General features: G+C 41.8%; 1 protein-coding gene and 1 long non-coding RNA gene across 2 annotated transcripts in view; one reads left to right on the top strand and one right to left on the bottom strand.

Moving 5' to 3' along the window:
- Positions 1-20,272, top strand: part of PPEF2 (protein phosphatase with EF-hand domain 2) — a 40,127-nt gene extending 19,855 nt beyond the window's left edge. The window contains exons 9-17 of the mRNA XM_043448378.1: positions 437-473; positions 556-705; positions 9,088-9,471; positions 10,689-10,874; positions 12,888-13,030; positions 15,445-15,551; positions 16,503-16,666; positions 17,378-17,465; positions 19,618-20,272. Coding sequence (XP_043304313.1) covers positions 437-473; positions 556-705; positions 9,088-9,471; positions 10,689-10,874; positions 12,888-13,030; positions 15,445-15,551; positions 16,503-16,666; positions 17,378-17,465; positions 19,618-19,871 — 1,513 coding nt within the window. The 3' untranslated portion in view covers positions 19,872-20,272. The remainder of the gene's footprint in view (positions 1-436; positions 474-555; positions 706-9,087; positions 9,472-10,688; positions 10,875-12,887; positions 13,031-15,444; positions 15,552-16,502; positions 16,667-17,377; positions 17,466-19,617) is intronic.
- On the bottom strand, positions 2,038-5,667 carry LOC122428401. Its single transcript, XR_006265695.1, has 3 exons — positions 4,019-5,667; positions 2,354-2,513; positions 2,038-2,092 (listed from the first exon to the last, which is right to left on the bottom strand). It is a non-coding gene; the product is annotated as an uncharacterized LOC122428401 (long non-coding RNA).
- Positions 20,273-21,988: the final 1,716 nt, after the last annotated feature.

Genomic DNA, 21,988 nt, shown 5'->3' with positions numbered 1-21,988 from the left:
GGAATACGCAATATATACCATTTTAAAAGATATTCTTAAAAGTTTACACATTATCCTACTATTCTAATAAAACTATTACATTTGTTTTCACCTGGCCAAACACTTTAATCATACAAACAGTAAGGGTTCACTATAGAAAAAGTACAAAATATAGATAAGCAAAAGAAAATTAAAGTATCCCATATTTCTACCCACAGATAATATAATTTTAAACAGTTGGCAATTATTTTGCAATGTTTTTTCTATATATATATATTTTTTAATTAATTTATTTTTGATTGGAGGATAATTGCTTTACTGTGTTTTGTTGGTTCCTGCTATACATCAATATGAGTCAGCCATAGGTATACATATACAATACACATTTTGATAAAAATGCAATTTTGCCATACTTAATATCACTAAATTTAATATCTGTTTCTGCTTCTAACTCTAGATATGGTTTTACCAAGGAAGTGATGCATAAATATAAGGTATGCAGCTCTTAAAAGCAAAAGTTTCTCTCAGTGCAGATAAATCAAGTGAATTATTTAAAACTTAGTATCATGTTTTCAGATCCACGGCAAGAGAATACTAAAACTACTGCAAGATGTGTTCTGCTGGCTTCCACTGGCCACTCTGGTTGATGAGAAAGTCCTGATTCTTCATGGTGGAGTGTCAGACAGGACTGACTTGGAGCTCTTGGCTAAACTAGACAGGCACAAGGTACTGACTGAGCGCTAAAATAATGTGGATTTCTGTATAATGCCACTGCCAGCGAATGTAAAACAGATGTCATCTTGACTCCATGCTGACTCCAGCTGACTAATAAGGGCTGTTAAGAGAATCCATTAAATCTTTGAACAGAGGATTGGGAATCCACCGCTGGAGCAGGTGTACTGTGATCCATTAACATTTGCCATGGATGATGGTGGGGAATGGCAGCTAGTGCCACTGTTGAAAGCCTCGAGTCCTAACCACTGGACCTGCCAGGGAACTCCCTAGAACCTTTGCTTTCTGATTTTCCACTTCCAAAATGAAATAGAAAAAATAGAAACTATTGGGGTATAAGATATTCTGTTTTTTACACGCCCCCTCCTCCTGCTTGTTTTTGTTAAGTTCCTTTAGGACAAGTATTAATACCATCTCTGGTTATTTTGTATTTCTGATATCACTTTCTTTGCATACAGTAAGTGCTTAAAACATGGTTGTTGAGTTTAACTCCAGGAATTGAGACCCTGCAAGCTATGCAGTGCAGCCAAAAAAAGAAACAAAGATTCTGTTTTCTTTTAATCATAGACTCTTACCCTTGAATTGTATATTATAGCCTCTCTCCTCCAGCTGCCTATCTACCCAGGAATGAATCCCTGCTATGACATCCTTGAGCAGTTCCAAATACAAAGAACTCATTCCACATAAGCCAGTCTACTTTGGGCAACTCTAACTGAGGTACAGTAAGTCCCGTACATACGAACGAATTTGGTTGCAAGAACACATTCATAAGTTCAGTTTGTTCGTGAATCCCAAGTTAACCTAGGTTCCCAACATAATCAGCTATATAGTGCTGTACTGTAGTATATAAACTATATATATATATATATATATATAGTATATAAACTATACTATAGGTTTATAGTATTTTTCACACAAATAATAGATACATAAAAAACAGACACATAATCAGCTATATAGTGCTGTACTATAGTATATAAACTATATATATATATATATAGTATATAAACTATACTATAGGTTTATAGTATTTTTCACACAAATAATAGATACATAAAAAACAGACACAAAAAACACTTTAAATCTTAAGGACAGTGCCTTGAAAAGTACAGTAGTACAGTATGACAGCTGGTATACACGGGCTGTCACGCATGTCTTTGAAAGTTTGCAACCTGGAGGTTCATATATACAGAGACTTACTGTAGAAGGCTATGCTATTGTTGTTCAGTTGCCAAGTGGTGTCCGACTCTTTGCAACCCCATGAACTGCACCACACCAGGCCTTTCTGTCCCTCCCCATCTCCCAGAGTTTGCCCAAATTCATGTCCATTGAGTCGGTGATACCATCCAACCATCTCATCCTCTGTCGCCCTCTTCTCCTTCTGTTATGAGACATAAATGAAAGAGTGTGGCCTTAAAATCAGACAGACCTGAGTCAGAATCTAGAAACAAGCACTTCTTGGCTGGTATGGCAGCGTTGTGTACTAGGTTGTCCAGGAGCCAAGGCTTCTTATGTCTTGTTAACTCTGCCACCCTTAGAGTGTCATCCCCATGCCCTCATGTGCATAGCTCAAGATAGCCTGCCACCACACCTGCGTTCCAAGCAATACAGTAAAGGGATGAAGGGAAGAAGAATATCCTACCCTTTAAAGACATAGTGAAGAAGTTGCAAACATCTCTTCCGCTCTCATCCCATTGGTCAGAACGTAGTGCATTCCTGTACGCAGGATGTGGTGGCTCCCTTGATCTCTGTGGGACCATCTTAACTCCAGTGTGATGGATCCATGGCTTAATTCCCTGCAACTTCACCAGAGAAATGAGTTATGAGTATCACCTCATAAGGTCCAGTCCAGCAAGGTGATACCACAGAAATGCATGGTATGTGCTAAAAATAATAACACCTTCCATAAGTTGTTCAGGTTCAAGGACCTTGCCATGTCCATTACAGACCCACACTTCCTAGAGTCAGCATTCTGAGAATGGTTAGGACTCCAATCTGATCCCCATTCATTGGCCTTAAGTCTTCAGGAAAATACTTTGGATAGCATCTTATGAGATCCACATGAGCAATCAGGGCCAGCACTTGGGCTGGTCTTCTGGATGTTTATTCTCCCAAGATTCCCACAGGATCCAGTCTCTAGGACAGCAGTGGCACAAGCGAACATCTGTGGGAAACACTAATCTGCTAGAAATAAACATACGTAGAGCAGTGAAAGTAGCTTACACTGATTCTACATACCTGACAGTATCTACGTTCCTTAACTGAATTCCTTCTGGATCGCAAACTATTTCTGAAACAAAGGTAGGGTCTCTAGAACAACATCTCATAGTTTCTCAACTGGCACCTGCTTCTAAGGCCTGGGCTTCTCTCGTGGTTCAGCTGGTAAAGAATCCACCTGCAATGTGGGAGACCTGGGTTCAACTCCTGGGTTGGGAAGATCCCCTGGAGAAGGGAACGGGCTACCCAGTCCAGTGTTCTGGCCTGGAGGATTCCATGGACTGTATAATCCATGGGGGTTGCAAAGAGTCAGACACGATTGAGCAACTTTCACTTCTAAGGGCTACCTTCAACTGGAAGTAGGGCAACCAGTGAGGTTTTATCCCAGGTTAAAGTAATCTCCTGACAAATTTTAGCCATAGTCTTTTTAAGAGTGTGATTCCTCTTCCATTTTGCCAGTAGATTGGGGTTGTCAAGAAGCATGTAATTTCCAAAGAAGGTTTAAAGCTCCAGATACTTCTTGAGATATTCTTGCTCTAAAGGCCCCTTTATTGTCACTCAAAATGGACATAAGTAACCCAAACCTAGGAATTATTTCTTTTAGGAGAGCTCTAACAACCTCATGCTTTTTCAGGCCAGCAAGGAAATGCTTCTATCTAACCAGTAAAAGTGTTCACAAATGACTAATAAGGGCCTAAGGTTTCCAGTGACTATTGGCACCACAGTGAAGTCACTAATTGTCTCCCAGTCCAGTACCTGGGGTCTGAACTCCTTTGATTAAAGGCAGTGTCCCAGTTTTACGAATATTTTTAGCACACACCATGCATTTCTGTATCAGCTTTCGAATTGTCCTTTGCATGTTTGGTCCTGTATTAAGTTAGCAAATCCACTAGAGGGTGCTGTGTCTTCCACAGTGGGTACTCGGGTGTACATCATGTTACACCTTCTGCAAGGTGTTCAGGTACAAGGACCTTACTATATCCATTGTAAACCCAGCCTTCCTAGAGTCAGCATCCTGAGAATGACCAGGACTCCAATCAGATCCCCATTCGTTGGCCTTAAACCTTCAGGAAATTAGATAGCATCTTACCTGATCTACATCGGCGACCAGAGCCAACTCTGGGGACCTAGGTATTCCTGGCTGCTGGCTTTGCTGTTTGATCTGCTAGATTATTCCTTTCAGCAGTCACACAATCTGCTTTCTGATGTCCTGAATAGTGGACATTCATTCTTTTGGCTCCATGACAGTTTCTAATAAGGTTAAAATTTCTTCAGCAGGGTTAAGTTCCTTATTCCCTGCAATTAACAGTCCTCTCTCCAAATGGCCCTATAAGCATGGACCACCAAGAAAGCATACTTTAGAATCAGTGAAAACAGTTACTCTCTTATCCTTACATAGATGGAGGGCTCTCATCAGGGCTGTTAGTTCTCCCTTTTGTGCAGAGATTCCTGGGGGAAGGGCTTCTGCTTCCAGGGTATTTTGGTGAGTTACCACCACATACCCAGCTTTGCATTCTTCCTGGTCCATAAAGCTGACTCTGTCTGTGAACATCTCAAGGTCTGGGTTCTCCAGTGGCTGGTCCATCAGGTTGGGATGGCTGGAATAGACTGGTTCAATTATCTGAATACAATCATGCATAAGCTCTTCAGTATTGTTTGGGAGCAGAGTGGCAGGATGCAAGATGGAGGCTGCTTTCAGAGTAACATTAGGATTATCCAATAATATAGCCTGATACTTTGCATATCTTCCTGAAGTTAACCAATATCCTGCCCCTCTGTTCTAGGAGGAGAAATAAACAGTGAGGGGTATGCACTGTGGCAGGTTGTCCTAATATAAATTTCTCCACTTCTGGTAAAAGATCACAGGTCACTGCTACAGCCCAAAGACAAACTGGCCATCCGTTAGTAACTGTATCTAATTGCTTTAAGAAATACTCAGCAGGCTCCTTATGCTACCCAGGTTCCAAGTCAGGACTCCAAGGCTGATTCCTTGTCTCTCATGAACAAATAAGTCAAAGGGCTTTCTGATATCTGGAGGACCTAAAGCCAGGGCAGTTAGTTTTTTCTTTGATAACCTGGAATGCACTATAGCATTTCCCTAGTTGAGTCTAGAGATTCATGTCTCCTCCTTTAAAGTGAAAATGTTAGTCACTCAGTCATGTCCAACTCTTTGTGACCCAATGGACTGTAGCCCACCAGGCTCCTCTGTCCATGGGATTCTCCAGGCAAGATTTCTGGAGTGGGTTGCCATTCCCTTCTCCAGGGGATCTTCCTGACAAAGGGGTTGAACCTGGGTCTCCTGCATTGCAGGCAGATTCTTTACCATCTGAGCCACCAGGGAAACCTCCTTTAAAAGAGCTTCCTAAAAGGGTTTTGCAGTGAGTCCAAAATTGGGGATCCAGATGAGGCAGAACCTGGCCATCCATAGGAATCCCTGAAGTTTATTTATTTATGTATTGACTGTGCTGCATGGCATGTGGGATCTTAATTCCCCCACCAGGGATTGAACTCACGCCACCTATAGTGGAAGTTCGGAGTTTCAACCACTTGACAGCCAGGGAAGTCCCCCTGCGGTTCTCTTGGTATAAGAATGGCAATCCCGGCTAGAGCTTCCTCTGTCAAAGAGCAAGTTTGTACCCGTGAGAGTTCAGAACCCAAATATTTCGCAGAGGGCAGAAAAGTATGACTTTTTCTTGAACACCTTATAGCCTCGTTCAACCAAAAAGTTCAAGGTCAAAACTGTGTTCTGGTCTGAGGTGCAGATTCTTACAAGCAATCAGAATATCATCCACAAGCTGGATCAAGGCTGCCTCGATTAGCTGAGGGTCCCTCAAATCTTTTGCCAGGATTTCTCCAAATATCGTGGGAGTATTTTAAAAATCCCTGAGGGAGTACTATCCAGCAGTATTCTTGCTGAACTTCTGTATCTAGATCTTACTATTCAAATCTAAAGATTCTTAGGATTCAAAACTCATGGGTATACAAAAAAAGGGAATCCAAGTCTAATGCAGTAAGCCAACACAAATCTCCAGAAAAGTAGTGAGCAGAGTGTATGAGTTAGGGACTCCTGGATGAATATCTTCTACAGTTTGATTACTATCCCTTAAGGTGTGCATAAATTGATATTCATCTGTGCCTGGTGTCCAGACAGTAAAACTGAAGTATTATCAGGTGATAGCAGGGATGTAGTAAATCACGTTCCAGGGTTTCCAGGGGGAACTGAATCAATTATTCCCCCTTTTGAATGGACTAAACTTCCAGGTGGTTGCAGCAAAGAAATTTTTCCAAGGGTCCCTGTTACTGTCACCAATAAGTTGAATCCCCAATTGCCAGTCATTAACTTAATCAGATACAGATGGACATGGACAAGACCAAAATGAAACCAAAACCCAGATGGGCTCCGGGCTTCTAACTCAGGTATGGAGGTCAGAACTGCCAATCAGTCTAGGTTCAAGTGAATTTCTTGAACAGGGTTACTCATCCAAAAGACGTCTTCTCACCCCAAGACGTCTTCCAACCCCAGATCCCTCAAATCACCTCCTTGCTACAAAACTAAGCACTGAATGTTGGCTGCGCCTTGCCAGGAAACCCAGGGAATCCTCCCTGGAACAGACGGACAAGGGGGCTATTTGGACTCACCCACAGGCTTTTAATACCAGCAACAGGCTGACCAACCATGGGCAGCAGGTCCGTCTGGATTTATCTCCTGGCTGGTGTGCCGTATTTGTTACCGAACCAGGTTCCCTCTGCCCTAGCTTTGCAGCCAAAATGCTGAGATGCCAAAGTTTACAGCAAAGAGAGAGTTTATTCACAAGGCAGCCAAGTGAGGAGGCTGAAGAACAAATCTCGAACCCTCTTCCCTGAAGGCAGGGGTTCAGGGTATTTATGGGAGAAAGAAGCCGGGCATCTGAGCTGTGAGAGGAGTTGGGGGGAAAGGATAAGGAAACTCTGCGGTAATCGTGGCTCTGAGCAGGCGTAACCAGGCTACAGGCTCTGCGCCTTCAAAAGGGCACTGCTGGGACCCTCGAGCATGCCTGGTTGAAGGGTCAGTGGTCCCATGCAGGCTTAATCAGCTCAGCTGCTGCTGCTAAGTCGCTTCAGTTGTGTCCGACTCTGTGCGACCCCATAGACGGCAGCCCACCAGGCTCCCCCGTCCCTGGGATTCTCCAGGCAAGAACACTGGAGTGGGTTGCCATTTCCTTCTCCAATGCATGAAAGTGAAAAGTGAAAGTGAAGTCGCTCAGTCACGTCCAACACTTCGCAACCCCATGGACTGCAGCCTACCAGGCTCCTCCATCCATGGGATTTTCCAGGCAAGAGTACTGGAGTGGGTTGCCATTGCCTTCTCCACAGCAGGAAATAGACACAGCCGATTCCAAGTTCCCAAAAAACAACTCGGGCAAACATCTTATTTAGGCCACGTGCTTCTTGGAGGACGTGCATGTCTTCCGTAGTGACAATTACAACAGCCTTGATCAGTGAAGGTAGGTTACAGGTGAAATGGATTTCACTAACGCTTACCCACCATTTTAGAAACTTAGAGAAGCAGGGGGTCTAGAGTCAGCTATCCAGATTCCATCCCAGTGCAGTCTTAGTATCCCTGTGCCTTGAGGTTCTTACTTGTACTCTAAGTGAGGGCTTCCCACGTGGCACAGTGGTAAAGAACCCGCCTGCCAATGCAGGACACGCAAGACTCAGGTGGGATCCCTGGGTCAGGAAGATCCCCTAGAGAAAGAAATGGCAGCCCACTAGGGTATTCTTGCCTGGAGAATCCCACAGAGGAGCCTGGTGGGCTGCAGACTCTGTGGGATCACAGAGTCGGACATGACTGAGTGAGCCCGCACACTATTAAGTGAGAATGCTACTGCAAAGGGGTGTTCAGGCTAATCAGTGTATTCACAAAAGGGCCCTGGATAGCACCTATTTGGAAGAGGCTTGATACATGTTAACACTATTATCATTAAGAATAAAAGTCAGGGACACCTCTTGAAGCAGATACCATCCTTATAAAGTTACCTGAGGACTGGGAGCGGCGGGACTGGTGGACTGGCCCTGACTGTGAGGTGGCAGCAGGGAGGGGAGGAGGTGGTTAGGAGTCCTTTCACACTGTGGACTTGCATTCTCTTCGCCCAGGGCCGGAACTGCCTAGGAAGTAATTAACCCTTGTCCAGTGTTACAGAATAACCTCTGTTCTCATCTCTTCCATCGGGATCCCTCTTTCAAATGTCAGTTGGGTACTGCCGAGCCACGTCAAGTGCCTCTCTTTGTTTCTGCCTGCAGTCCGTCCACACCGGGACATGGCTTTCTTGTACTGCAGTCCTTAGATCTATTTGCAGAAAGTTCTTGCTCCTTGATTACACACCTGAAGAGTTTCCTTTGTGAACCAGATGTCCCTTGATGTCCCTGTGGATGCTGTGGCACTTGGGCATGCTGGGAATGGCCGCTCTTGCCTTTGGCTGGATGCCCCAGGTCTGCTCCATGACCTGAACCAACTCTTTCTCATTATCAGAATTCCTCCTGCTTGTCAGCTTGGTCCCAGTACCATGATGACTCTGAGGGAGGGAGAGGGACCACACCCGGTCCCTTTGGCAAGAAGAGCATCTTCCCGATTAGGTCCAGGTTGAAGTGGGGTGCTCCTGTTCCCTCCCGGGTCCTTCCTCAGCAGGCCCTTCCTGTGAATGGCCAGTTATAGCAGGTGTCAGGTTTTTCCCATTCCAGCCATCCTCAGTCAAGGCTGCATTTCCTCCCCTTCTGTTCGCATCTGTGGAACAAGAGAGTCAATGAGGGCTCGCCTTCTGAGAGGTGCTATCTTAAAATCACTAGGTTCCTAGAAACAGGTTAGCATTTCTCCAATTATTTGTGGTGGAGGACCAGGTATCATAAATTTTTAACTTGTCACAGACCAGTACTGTTGTAAGATAGGATAAGCGTGAATTAACTAGAAAAATGAAATGCAAACCAAAAGTATAAGCCCACTGATCACGTGTTTGAATGGCAGCAATATCAAATTGCGATAAGAGCTTGGAAAAGCTTAGCCTCAGTTCTGTGCTGACCTTGTCACCGTCGGGACAATCTACGGGGCCCAACTGACTTGATGCCAAAGCGCTGCTGTCAAAGATGTTTCATTGAAGCATCTGTATCTTTTCTGACCACTTTTAGATTGTCTCCACCATGAGGTACAAAACAAGAAAGGAGAATAAGAAACAGGCGGAGAAGGGAAAAGCCAACCAGACGGGTTCTGCCGAGAGACCCTCCCCGTGGTTTCTGCCCCAAAGCCGCTCTCTGCCCTCCTCGCCCCTCCGCCCCAGCACCCACAAGGCCCCCAGGGCCGGGCGCTCCTCCAGCGTCCCCTGCGGCGTCCCCCTGGACCCCAAGGAGCTCTCCCGCCGGGTGCGGCACTCCGTGGACCTGGAGCTGGAGAGGTGCCGGCAGCAAGCGGGCTTCCCGGCGATCAAGGAGAGGGAGGAGCCCTCGGCCTCGGAGTCAGAAGTGGACTCAGATGCCGAGGAGCAGCCGGAACCCACACCGGAGGAGTGGAGGCAGGTGGGTGGGGCCCGCGCCGCTCTCTGCAAAAAGCAAGGATTTCACAAAACCCAGCAAATCTCCTCCTGGCTCTTGCCGTCTTTCTTTCTCTCTCCCTGAGGTCAGAGCACCCAAGCTGGTATTTGCTTGTGTGCTAAGTCGCTTCAGTCGTGTCTGACTCTTTGCGACCCTGCGGACTGGACTGTATGTAGCTCGCCAGGCTCCTCCGTCTATGGGATTCTCCAGGCAAGAATACTGGAGTGGGTTGCCATGCCCTCCTCCAGGGGATCTTCCCGACCCAGGGATCGTACCCTTGTCTCTTGGGTCTTCTCTATTGGCAGGCTGGTATCTTTACCACTAGTGCCACCTGGGAAGCCCGGTATTTGCCTAGTGATGCCTATAGTCTGGAGTTTCATAAAAGCTGGGAGATGGGCCAGGTGGACTCTGTTGTCTGAGTAAGCTTGGTTTAGTGACTCGGCATCACTGGGGGCAGAAGGTAAGCCACAATTTATCGGAAGCTGTTTTATGCATAGCTGACATATATATCAGATGGCTGCTGCAGCTCAAGGCCAGAAGTGTCATATCAGCAGCTCCTGTCCTCTGTTTGCAGGCAACTAGAGCCTTTTCCAGAATCTTCAGAACTGCATCCCATGGCCAGCCCAAGCGGCAAGGGGGAGTGGAAAAGCACGTATTTAGCCAGGCACAGTGCCATGCCAAATACCCCAGTCTAAGAGTTCTGTTAGCAACGAAGAGGGAGGAGAATGGATACTAAGGAGGAATGCACACTGCTTGCCAAAACAGATGACTTTGGCAGTCAAATGGGGGCTATTTCGCCAGGGCAAGACTGTGGCAGGGAGACTGTGATCTAGGTGGGAGATGCTGCTACTGGTGATCTGTTGTGGTAGAATTAATAGGACTACTTGAACTCATTTTGTTCAACCACTTTTGACCTACAAAAATGGCAGCTTCTTATGCTTCCTTGAATAAAGAAAAGAAAAGGAGAGAATCCAGAATTACTTAAGAGTTAAAATTAGCAGAACTTGCTGGTTGACTGGATGGCGGTGGGTGGTGAGAAAGAGGAGGAACCGCAGGTGATTCTGAGGCTAGGAACCTCCAAGAAAAAGATGGTCAGTTTGGGTGACACTGAGTTATTGATCGGGACCTCAACATCCACGTAGAAATGAAACTTTAAAATGCAAGTCTCTCCTTTCGCAAAACATACCTTTTTTTCTCTCCAGGTGGTGGATATACTGTGGAGTGACCCCATGGCTCAGGAGGGCTGCAGGGCCAACACTGTTCGAGGCGGCGGCTGTTATTTTGGGCCGAATGTGACAGAGCGGTTACTACAGAAGTACAACCTGCAGCTCCTGATCCGCTCACACGAGTGCAAACCTGAAGGCTATGAATTCTGCCATGGTCGCAAGGTGGGCAGGCGTCTGCTACAGCACAGGAGTGGTCCTATTCCCCCTCCAGGGCATGGAGGAGCTAAGGCCCTGGCTTCTCACAAACAGCTGAGCCTGGTATTTGTTACCCACTTGCTCAAAGCAACAAGGCCCTTTACTGTCATTTATCCTTGGCATTTGTAGCCTCTTTAAAACTCAAAATTTGACTGAGGCCACTACCTATCAGTACATACCCTGAGAGGAAAGTAAAGAGCAGATATAGCCCCATTTCATGGATGGAAATGTGGCCGGGTATTTTCCCCAGCCACCTCGCTATTCTTGTCACACTGCCCACTGTCACAGGTCTCCAATCACACGACAGGGTCACAGGATCTCTGCACTGCACCCCAGGCAGGAATTCAGGATTGTTTGTCTTCTTGGGAGCATAATTAACATCCTGTCTAAATCTCTGGGTATCTCCAAATCCGTCAATGTTTGCTGGTCTAATGCCACTAAAATAAGACTATTCCCAGGAATACTAACCCTGCAGGAGAATTACATGTTTCCATGCAGAAAACAAAGCTTGAGGTCAACTAATGTAAACAGTGTTTAACAGGAATGTTAAACAGTTGTATGCATTTCTTTTTTTTTTAAGGTTTTTAAAATAACATTTATTTCTTAAAAGTTATCATGTGCATAATAAGAAACCAAAAAACACAAGAAGCAAAAAACAAAGTCCTTCATAATCACAAGCAGTTTACCGTGTGACATGTCCTTCTAGGTCTCATCTGTGTATTTTCACAACTAAGCATCCATTTTAATGATTAAGATCATACAGTTATATATCCTGCTGTTTCACACATAATGAATATTTACCATTTCAAAGTCCCAAAGCTATGAGTATTTTGATAACCAAGAATACACTACACCAACTCAATCTGGAAGGAAAAAAATGCTATCTTGCCTTTCTTGGCGAAAAAAATTTCAAAGACAAAAATGGCAACAGGCCTCTAGATAAACATATTGGCAGAGCTATGATTAAAATACTACATTCCCCCAGAGGAATCGGGTGGAGAGGGAGGTGGGAGGGGGGATTGGGATGGGGAATACATGTAAATCCATGGCTGATTCATGTCAATGTGTGACAAAAACCACTACAATATTGTAAAGTAATTAGCCTCCAACTAATAAAAATAAATGGAAAAAAAAATACTACATTCCCTTAATGTTCAATTAAAAGTGAGACATAAAGTAAGAGAGTACACGAAGTATAATTCTTCTAAGAGGATTCATTATTTGATCTAAGCTAAATAGTTGTATACATTTCTATATTGCAGAACTTTTCAGAGCCTTTAATTTCCTATATTCACTGTGAATCCCGAAGAAGAGATACAGTGTCCAGCATTTCCCAGTGTATCAACAACAGAAACTTTTTTTCACAGGGCATCTCAGGAGGCTCAGCACTCCACAGTAAACTCTGCTCTGAGGCTTAACGCCAGTGATAATAGCTGATATGCCTACTAGCTGTAATGGCCATCCCAGTTTATCGGGCCTCTGAATCAGACCAAATAAAGCGTTATCTATGACTGCTGCTATTTTTTACTGGGATAAAAATGTGAAGAGAACATGTTGTGGATGTCCTGTCAGAATTCAAGTCTTTATTACTTGAGTCACAACTCCTGCCCTGCTAGCATTAGTGATTTAACATAAATAAACTGGGCTTCCCTGGTGGCTCAGTGGTAAAGAATCTGCCTGCCAATGCAAGAGACCCGGGTTTGATTCCTGGGTTGTGAAGATCCCCTGGAGAAGGAAATAGCAACTCACTCTAGTATTCTTGCATGGGAAATACCATGGACGGAGGAGCCTGGCGGCTGCAGTCCATGAAATCACAAAAGAGTCAGACATGACTTAGCAACTCGACAACAACAACATAGATGAAATCAAGAAGGAATAGAAGGAACAGTCACCCCCCAAATTGGGTTGGGCCCTATGGGATTGAGGATGAACTGTTCTTCAGTGAACCTGAATGCCCATCTCTCTTCTGTTTTGATTTAGGTGTTAACCATCTTTTCTGCCTCCAACTACTATGAAGTTGGCAGCAACAGAGGAGCCTATGTCAAACTGGGGCCAGACTTGACCCCACACATCATGCAGTTTCAAGCTAACAAGGCAACCCACACGCTTACCATGAAGCAAAGGCAAGACTTTTCAATGAATGATTTTCAGAAAGAGAATTATAGTGTTTGTGGAAACTGTGAAGCGCAAATGTTGTTAAATTTATCTAGATGCTAAGTCAAAATTTAGCTATGTCAGCACTAGGACCTAGAAGAGACTTTAAAACAGGGGCTCTTCTTTTCCTCCAATACACTCTGCCTACCCATCATTAATGGAAGTGACATGTTTATTTCCTACAGAAATTATTCTCAGTGGGTATGTCTTAGGTGAAATCCATATGACAGGCCACTAAATCATTCCAGGATCACTCTTCCTTTTTCTTTCATTCTTAAAGTGTTTGCGATACCCAGTCAACCACAGACAAACCTTCCTTCACTGTCTCGGGGTTTGGCAGATGGACTCTCATCTGCACACATTTGTTACCAGTGCTTCTTTCTTCCTGGGAAGGGAGCACATAATATTATTTAAATGGCTTCTGTTGAGATGATCCTGAGTTCTAATATTAGTTGAGAGCTTACTATTGAATATACACTAAGTGTTATTACAAAGAACTTATATATTGTTTCTCAATGAGCTTATAAAATACAGTGTTACTAATTTCAGTTTTAGAGATGAGATCATTAAGGAACAGAGGTTAAATCAGTGATCTGAGGTCACACAGCCAGTAAGTGGTGAAAGTAAGCCTGGACCCAGACAATCTTATTTCAGAACCCACATACATAACAGCTCTACAGTTCTGCTGCTCACTGAAAGCTGGCCCTGGAGTGTATAAGCTGCTGAAAAGATACAGTTGTAATGCTGCTGAACCAGCTTCTTTAATTATCAAACTAAGTTAGAAATCAAAGTCAGCATAAATCTAGTGGAAAAAGAACACAAGAATATTTAGCATCTGCCTTTTGTGTGAGTGCTATAAAAGGGCATTATTTTAAGTCACTCTTGAGTTATTAAATACTCAAGAGTTATTAAACACTCAGGTTTTACACAATCAGAGCCAGCATCACTCAAAAAGAAGTATGATGTGAAAACTTAGCTCACTAAATGATAGTCAAACCCATTATGCAGCAGAATGGTCTCTGGAGCTTTATAAAAAAGTCAAGCTATTGGAGCCTCGTCCCAGCCTTCCATAATTAGAATCTCCAGGGGGTGGGACCCCAGCACCTGGAATACCATGATTCCGAGTGATTTAGGTGTTGCCACTGCAAAAGGAGTCACTGTGAGGAATCCTATAAATACCGTGTTTTAATACCATAGCTAAAGAACACTCAGCTTTTTAAAATATTCATTGATTGTATTAAAGCAAGTACAACATCCCCTAATTTACATGGAAGTCACCTGTCTAACAATTTCAACACTCTGGACCACAAATGGAGAACTGAGAAGTAAGGTGGGAAATGCCTTTGACCAACCATATGTCTCCGTGGTCATCAACTCAAGATAACATTTTTTTTCCTAGGGGAACCCTCATTCAGAATCCTTTTTTTTTTTTAATTTTTTAACTTTTTGGCTGTGCTGTGTAGCATGCAGGATCTTAGTTCCTGGACCAGGGATCAAAACTGCACCCTCTGCCGTGGAAGCTCAGAGTCTTAGCTGCTGAACTACCAGGGAATCCCCAGCATCTATTTACTTTTGGTTTAAATCCATGCCTCATAGCTTAGCCAGCCTGGAGTCCACCTATCAAGACTGATACCTGCCCCCCTACTTGTTAGCTATGTGACTTTGGGCTAGTTGCTTATACTGTACTGGGCAGAAGAGTTGTACCTACCTCAGTGGGTATTGGAGGATTAATCAGATGATCCATGCAGAGCTCAATATGTGCTGCTTGACGTAGGGAACAGAGAGACTTGTGCGTCAAGACAGCCTTCAAGGTCATTGCTATATGCCATCCCTGAATGATAACCATCAATGAGTATGATCTACCAGAAATAGTTTAAATGCTTTGCATTTAAAATAGTTTAAATGCTCTTAAACTTTTAGGGGCTCTCATACTTTTTTTAGCCTCTGATAAAACAAAATATTCTCCAGATAAAGTACATACACTCACATACCCATGAAATTTGAGATGAATTTTTTAGGCAACTCACACTTTTCTGAGGGTCTGTGGAGACTATTATGTGAAGTACCTTAAACTTCAAGGAAGACTTTCATCAAACATGATTAAAATGTTTTGGGTTTTTTTTTTTTTAGCACTTCTAAAGATAGATTATCTGGTCACCATTTATAGAATGGCTGCTTCTTCAATGAGACAGGACAGTTGGATGGCATCACCAACTCATTGGCCATGAGTCTGAGCAAACTCCAGGAGATAGTGAAGGACAGGGAAGCCTGGCGTGCTGCAGTCCATGGGGTCACAAAGAATCAGACACAACTGAGGGACTGAACAGATTTCTTCAATAGTGATTCTTTTTTTTTTCATGTTCCCTGTCATCCCTTGTACCAGGATTAGCAGAGTGGAGGAGTCAGCTCTGAGAGCCCTACGGGAGAAGTTATTTGCCCATTCCTCAGATATTCTTGTTGAATTTAAGAAGCGTGATAAAGATGAAACTGGTAAGACTAATCAAGTAAAATATTCACAGAGGAAGAAAATTGGTCAAAAACCCTGTCTCACAGTAATTAGCAAATAAATATTGGCTTAAGGATTAAATGACCAGAAGACTTCTTTGACTACTTCCTCCATTTTATTCAACTTGATGTCCTAGCTATCTTTTCTAAATTTTTTGATTCTAAGCTTTTAACAGAATGTAAACTTGACTAAATATAAACAAAGATGGTGAAAAGAAATGGAGTCAAGGGAAGGGTAATAAAGCCAGAACTAGGCAAAAAGCAATGGGGGACAGGTTACAAGGGTGGATCCAAGACCAAAAAGACCAATAATTTGGTTTCTCATCAATAAGTGTGTGATCACCTGTTCTGTGTTCTATTTACCCAAGCTGGAAAATTTGTCTTTTCACAACTCAGTGGAATGTCTAATGGACTCTGACTACATGTAGCTCAGTTCAAAAAATAGCAGTAACAGTACTAAAATCATAGCACTATCTTTTCATATACATAGAAATAACTAATGCTACATATACATACATATGTGTGTATGTGAGTGTATATGTGTATATATATATGACATTTTATATATATATATATATATATTATATATATAATGACATTATTTACAAGACTTGTGTGACTTCCAGGAGTATTGCCAAATAGATTTGGCAAATGAAAACAAAATACCTAATTACATTTGAATTATAGACAACAAATAGGTTTTAAATATACGTATATACCATGCAATGTATGGGACATACCTATATTCTGTAGTCTGAGAATTGGATCTACTGGGCACCCTGTATTTTATCTGGCAACCCTACTTTCCAGCCAGCTCTTCCATAACCAACAAGAATAGTGACATTACTCATCACTACTGTTACCTACAGATAGTAAGAAGAATGTCAGGATAGAAGATTTATAGGTGATGAGTCAACCAGTCAGCTCTTTCCTAAGGTCTGATCACCCTGAGCGACTGGGCTGCAGCCGTGGAGTCTGTGCTGCACCTGGGACTGCCCTGGCGGATGCTGAGGCCACAGCTGGTGAGCGGCTTGACGGATAACAAGCTGGCGTACAAGTCCTGGCTGGAGAACTTGGCCAAAGAAAAACTGAGCCAACAGGTAAGGGTGTGAAAATGGTCGATGAAAGCATATCGTGGACAATGAAGCCCCTTGTGGAGAACTTTGAATCAGTAACAGCCAAATATTGAGAACCCCAAAGGGAAGATGAATGGAAACAACCATCTGTTGAGTTCCTATGTGTCAGACTTTGTGTTAAGTGATCTATATATGTTGCCTCACAGTTTATTCTCAAAACCATCTCCAAGAGGTAGATATAATCAGCACCAACGTACCCAAGAGAACACTGGGGTTAGATAATCTACCTGGGATAACTTTGAACAGAGTTTCTAAGTTATAGAACTGGAGCTCAAACCCAGGTCTATCCCCCATTTAAAAAGTTAAATACTTACATGTAATGTATATGAGGCCTTGGGCTATGTACTTTAAAAAAAAGCACTTTATTGTGATATAATTCATGTATTATGCAGTTCATCCATTTAAAGTGTAGAGTTCAGTGGTTTTTAGTATATTTGCAGCTATGTGCAACCATCACCATCATGGTAAATTTTACATTTTTTTTATCATGGGTAGGTGCTTCTTAAACCATCAGATTATTTAGTAGGCTGGAAGGGGTTAGGGTGGAGGGATCATAAAATACCTTCAGGCTCTTTCAGGAGTCTTGTTGTCAGGGTTGATAGTGTGGTAATTATGTATTAGGAGAAATGTAAACATAAGAGACAGAAAGAAATTGAGATTTTTTTTTTCTTGTAGAACATACAGTCAAGTTTGCTGGAAACACTGTATCGCAACCGATCCAACCTGGAGACCATTTTTAGGATCATAGACAGTGATCACTCAGGTAAAGGCAGACACCGTCCTGTTACTTCTGACACACAGCAAGTATTTTACCCCCACCCTTGCATCGTTTGGAGTAAATTTAGTGGCAGTGCTAAAAACAGAAACTAAAATAGTATTTGAGCCACATGAGCTGTCCCTGTAGATGAGGGGTTAGGCAAAAAAGGAATGAAGACAAACTGAATGAGACCATCTTACAGGAAGAATTAGATTAGCAGTAATATCCTTTATAGGTCTGTCGGAGATTGCCACAAAGGGATGAAGAGTGTCTAGAACAGAAAAGCTTTGGCAGTCACTCCTAAAGTATTATTTAATTTTTTAAATAATTACAGGTTAACAAGGAGTTTACAAAAAACTGTACAAGGAGGTCTTATGTACCCTCACCCTATTTCCTCATTGTTCCAAAGGCCTTTTCAAATATTATTACTTTTTTGGAGATATAATTCACATACCATATTATTTACTCATTTACAATGTTCTTCTTTAGTATATACACAAGCTTGTGTAACTATCATCATTCTAAAGAGAAACCCATTCCCATTAACAGTCACTCCCCATTCCCTGTTCCTTCTCCCTGGAAATCATTAGTTTCCTTTCTGTATCTATGCATTTGCCTATTCTGGACATTCCATATAAATAGACTCATGACACATGGCCTTTGGTGTCCAGCTTCTTTCACTTAGCATGTTTTCAAGGATCACCCATGTTGCAGCATGTATCAGCTTCTTTCTTTTTATACCTGAATAATATTCCATTGTATGAACATATCACATTTTGTTTATCCATTCATCTGCTGATAGACAGTTGGATTGTTTCCACTTTTTGGCTGTTACGAATAATATTGTTATGAACAGTCATACACAACTTTGTGTGTGAACATATGTTTTCAGTTCTCTTGGATGTATTCCCAGGAGTGCAATTGTTGGACCATATGGTAAAACTGTGTTTAACTTTTTGGGGAATTGCCAAACTGTTTTTCCACAGTGGCTATACCATTTTACATTCCTACTGACAACATATGAGGGTTCTAATTTCTCTATATCCTCACCAACACTTGTTTTTTTCATTAAAAATTTTTTTTCATAGCCATCCTACTGGGTGTGAAATATCTCATTATGGTTTTGCTTTGCATTTCCTTCATAACTAACAATGTTGAACACTTTTTCATGTGCTTATTGGAAATTTGTATATCTTCTGTGGAGAAATGTCTGTTCAAATCCTTTGCCCATTTTTTAATTGGGTTATCTTCTTACTGTTGAGTTGTAAGAGTTCTTTAGATATTCTGGATATTAGCCCATTATCAGATGTAAGATTTGCAAATATTTTCTCTGATTTTATGGGTTATCTTTTCACTTTTTTGGTAGTGTCTTTTGGTGTACAAAGGTTTTAATTTTTTTAAGTCCAATTTATTCTTTTTCTTTTGCTGTTTGTGTTTTTTTGGTATCGTATCTAAGAAAATGTTATGTAACTGACGGGCACAAAGATTTGTACCTAGGTATTCCTCCAAGAGTCTTACAGTTTTAGCTTCTACAGTGGGATCTTTGATCAATTTGAATTAATTTCTGTTTGTAGTGCAAGGTGGGGGTCTCATTTCATTGTTTGCATGTGGATATCCAATTGTCCTCTACCATCTGTTGAAAAAATTATTTTTCCCCTGTGGAATGGTCTTGAAACTCTAGTAAAATATTAACTGACCATAGACGTATAGATCCATAGGCTTTTTATAAGCAGAATAAATTAGCATATGTTTGAGATGATTTAGTGCAGGGTTTCTCAGCATGGCACTACTTACGTTTGGGCTTGAGTAATTCTTTGTTTTGGGGCCCACCCTGTACATTTTAGGATGTTTAGTAACATCCCTGGCCTTTACCTATTAAATACCAGTAACATCCTACTCCCACTCCAGTCATGACCATCAAAAGTGTCTCAAAACATTTCCAAACGTCCCTATAAGGAGAGCAGCAAAATTGCTTCCAGCTAAGAACCAATGACCAAGTGGTTTAGTATGATCCTCTTGAGATTGTTTAAAGTGGATGGCAGGCCTTGGGTGTCTTTGTTGTAACAGTAGAGAATAGGCGTCCTTGAAAGAATATCAGAGGAAATGAGCACTGAAAAACCAGACTGATTCACTAAAGTGACTTGCTCTCTCTGGTAAGGGTCCATCTCACTGGATGAGTTCAGGCATACTTGGAAGCTATTCAGCTCTCATATGAACATTGACATCACAGACGACTGCATCTGTGACCTTGCCCGGAGCATTGACTTCAACAAGGATGGCCACATTGACATCAATGAGTTCCTGGAGGCCTTCCGCCTCGTGGAGCAATCCTGCTCAGGGGGTGACGTCTCAGATTGCCCACAAGTCACAGACAGTAGTAACAGTGGCTGCAGCAGCCCAGGTGCACACTAAGGCCAGCTCTGTCCCCGTCGCCCAAGGTGCCTCAGAAGCAATGCCGAGCTCGTTGCTGGAATGTCTTCCTTATTCTCCATAAATTCATGGAACTTTATGCTGAGAATTTGCCTACCAATATGCAACAGAATCACCTGTGTATTCAGGCGAATTCTACCAAAGAACTTTTACCAATCTTTCTCAAACTTTTCCAAAAGGCTGAAGAGGGAACAGTCCTAAAGATAATTCTATGAAACCACCATCACCCTGATACCAAAATCAGACAGATACCACCAAAAAAGAAAACTTCAGGCCAATATCTTTAATAAGTATAGATATTTGTATTTATAATGCAAAATTTTTCAACAAAATATTATCAAACTGAATACAACAACACATAAAAATGATCATACACCATGACCAAGTAGGATTCATCCCAAGTTCACAAGGATGGTTCAACATAAGCAAAATCAATGGGAAACACCACATCAACAAAAGAAAAGACAAAAATCACATGATCATCTCAAAAGATGCAGGAAAAGCATTTCACAATTCAACATCCATTCATGATAAAAACTCTTATCAGATTGGGTTGGGGGAATGTATTTCAACATAATAAAAGCTATTTATGACAAACCTACAGCCAATATAACACTCAACAGTGAAATGCTGAAAGCCTTCCCACTAAAACCTGGAACAAGACAAGGGTACCCACTCTCACCAGTTCTATTGAACATCATATTGGAAGTTCGAGCCCCAGCAATCAGACAGTAAAAGAAATAAATGGTATTCAAATTGGAAGGGGAGAGGTAAAACTGTCATTATATGCAGACAACATGATATTATATAGAGAAAACCCTAAAGATTCCACACAAATACTAGAACTGATAAATGAATCTGGTGAGGTAGCAGGATACAAAATTAACATATAGAAATCAGTTGCATTTTATACTAACAATGAAATATCAAAAAGGGAATATAAGAAAAAACAATACCTTTAAAATTTATACCAAAAAACCCCAAAATATTTAGGAATAAACCTGACCAAGGCAGTGAAAGATTTATATACTGAGAACTATAAAACATTAATAGAGAAAATTAAAGCTGATTCAAAGAAATGAAAAGATATCTCATGCTCTTGGACTGGAAGAATTAATAGTGTTAAAATGGCAATACTGCCCAACACAATCTACAGATTTAATGTGATCCCTATCAAATTACCCATAAAATTTTTCATAGGACTAGAACAAATAATCCTAAAATTTTATATGGAACCATAAAAGACGCAGAATTGCTAAAGCAATCCTAAAGAAAAAGAACAAAGCAAAAGGTGTAATTCTCTCAGACTACAGACAATACTACAGAGCTACCATAATCAAAACAGTGTGGACTTGGCACAAAAACAGACACACAGATCAATGGAAGAGAATAGAGACCAGAAATAAACCCTCACACCTATGGTCAATTAATCATCAACAGAGGAGCAAGAATATAAAATGGGAAAAAGACAATCTCTTCAATAAGTGGTGCTGGAAAAGTTGGAGAACTGCATGTAAATCAATGCAGTTTGAATATACCCTCACAGTATGCACAAAAATAAACTCAAAATGCCTTAAAGACTTAAACCTAAGAAATGACACCATAAAACTCCTAGAAGCAATCATAAGCATTCTCCAACATGAATTGTACCAATGTTTTCTTAGATCAGTCTCTCAAGGCAACAGAAATAAAAATGAAAATAAACAAATGAGACCTAATCAAACTTACAAGCTTTTGTACAGCAAAGGAAACCATAAGCAAAATGAAAAGACACCATATAAAATGGGAGGAAAACCTGCAAATGATAAGACCCATAAAGGTTTACTTTCAAAAATATACAAACTCATAAAACTCAACAACAACAAAACAAACCCAATCAAAAATGGGCAGAAGACCTAAACAGACATTTTTCCAAAGAAGACATACAGATGGCCAATAGGCACATGAAAAAACGCTCAGCATTGCTAATTATTAGAGAAATGCAAATCAAAACTATAATAAGGTACCACCTCACACCTGTCAGAATGACCATCATTAAGAAGTCTACAAATAACAAATGCTAGAGAGTGTGTAGAGAAAAGGGAACCCTCCTCCACTGT

This window comes from Cervus canadensis, chromosome 26 (genome assembly GCF_019320065.1).
Source record: "Cervus canadensis isolate Bull #8, Minnesota chromosome 26, ASM1932006v1, whole genome shotgun sequence".
NCBI lineage: Eukaryota > Metazoa > Chordata > Mammalia > Artiodactyla > Cervidae > Cervus > Cervus canadensis.
This window is presented reverse-complemented; position numbering and strand designations above follow the sequence as displayed.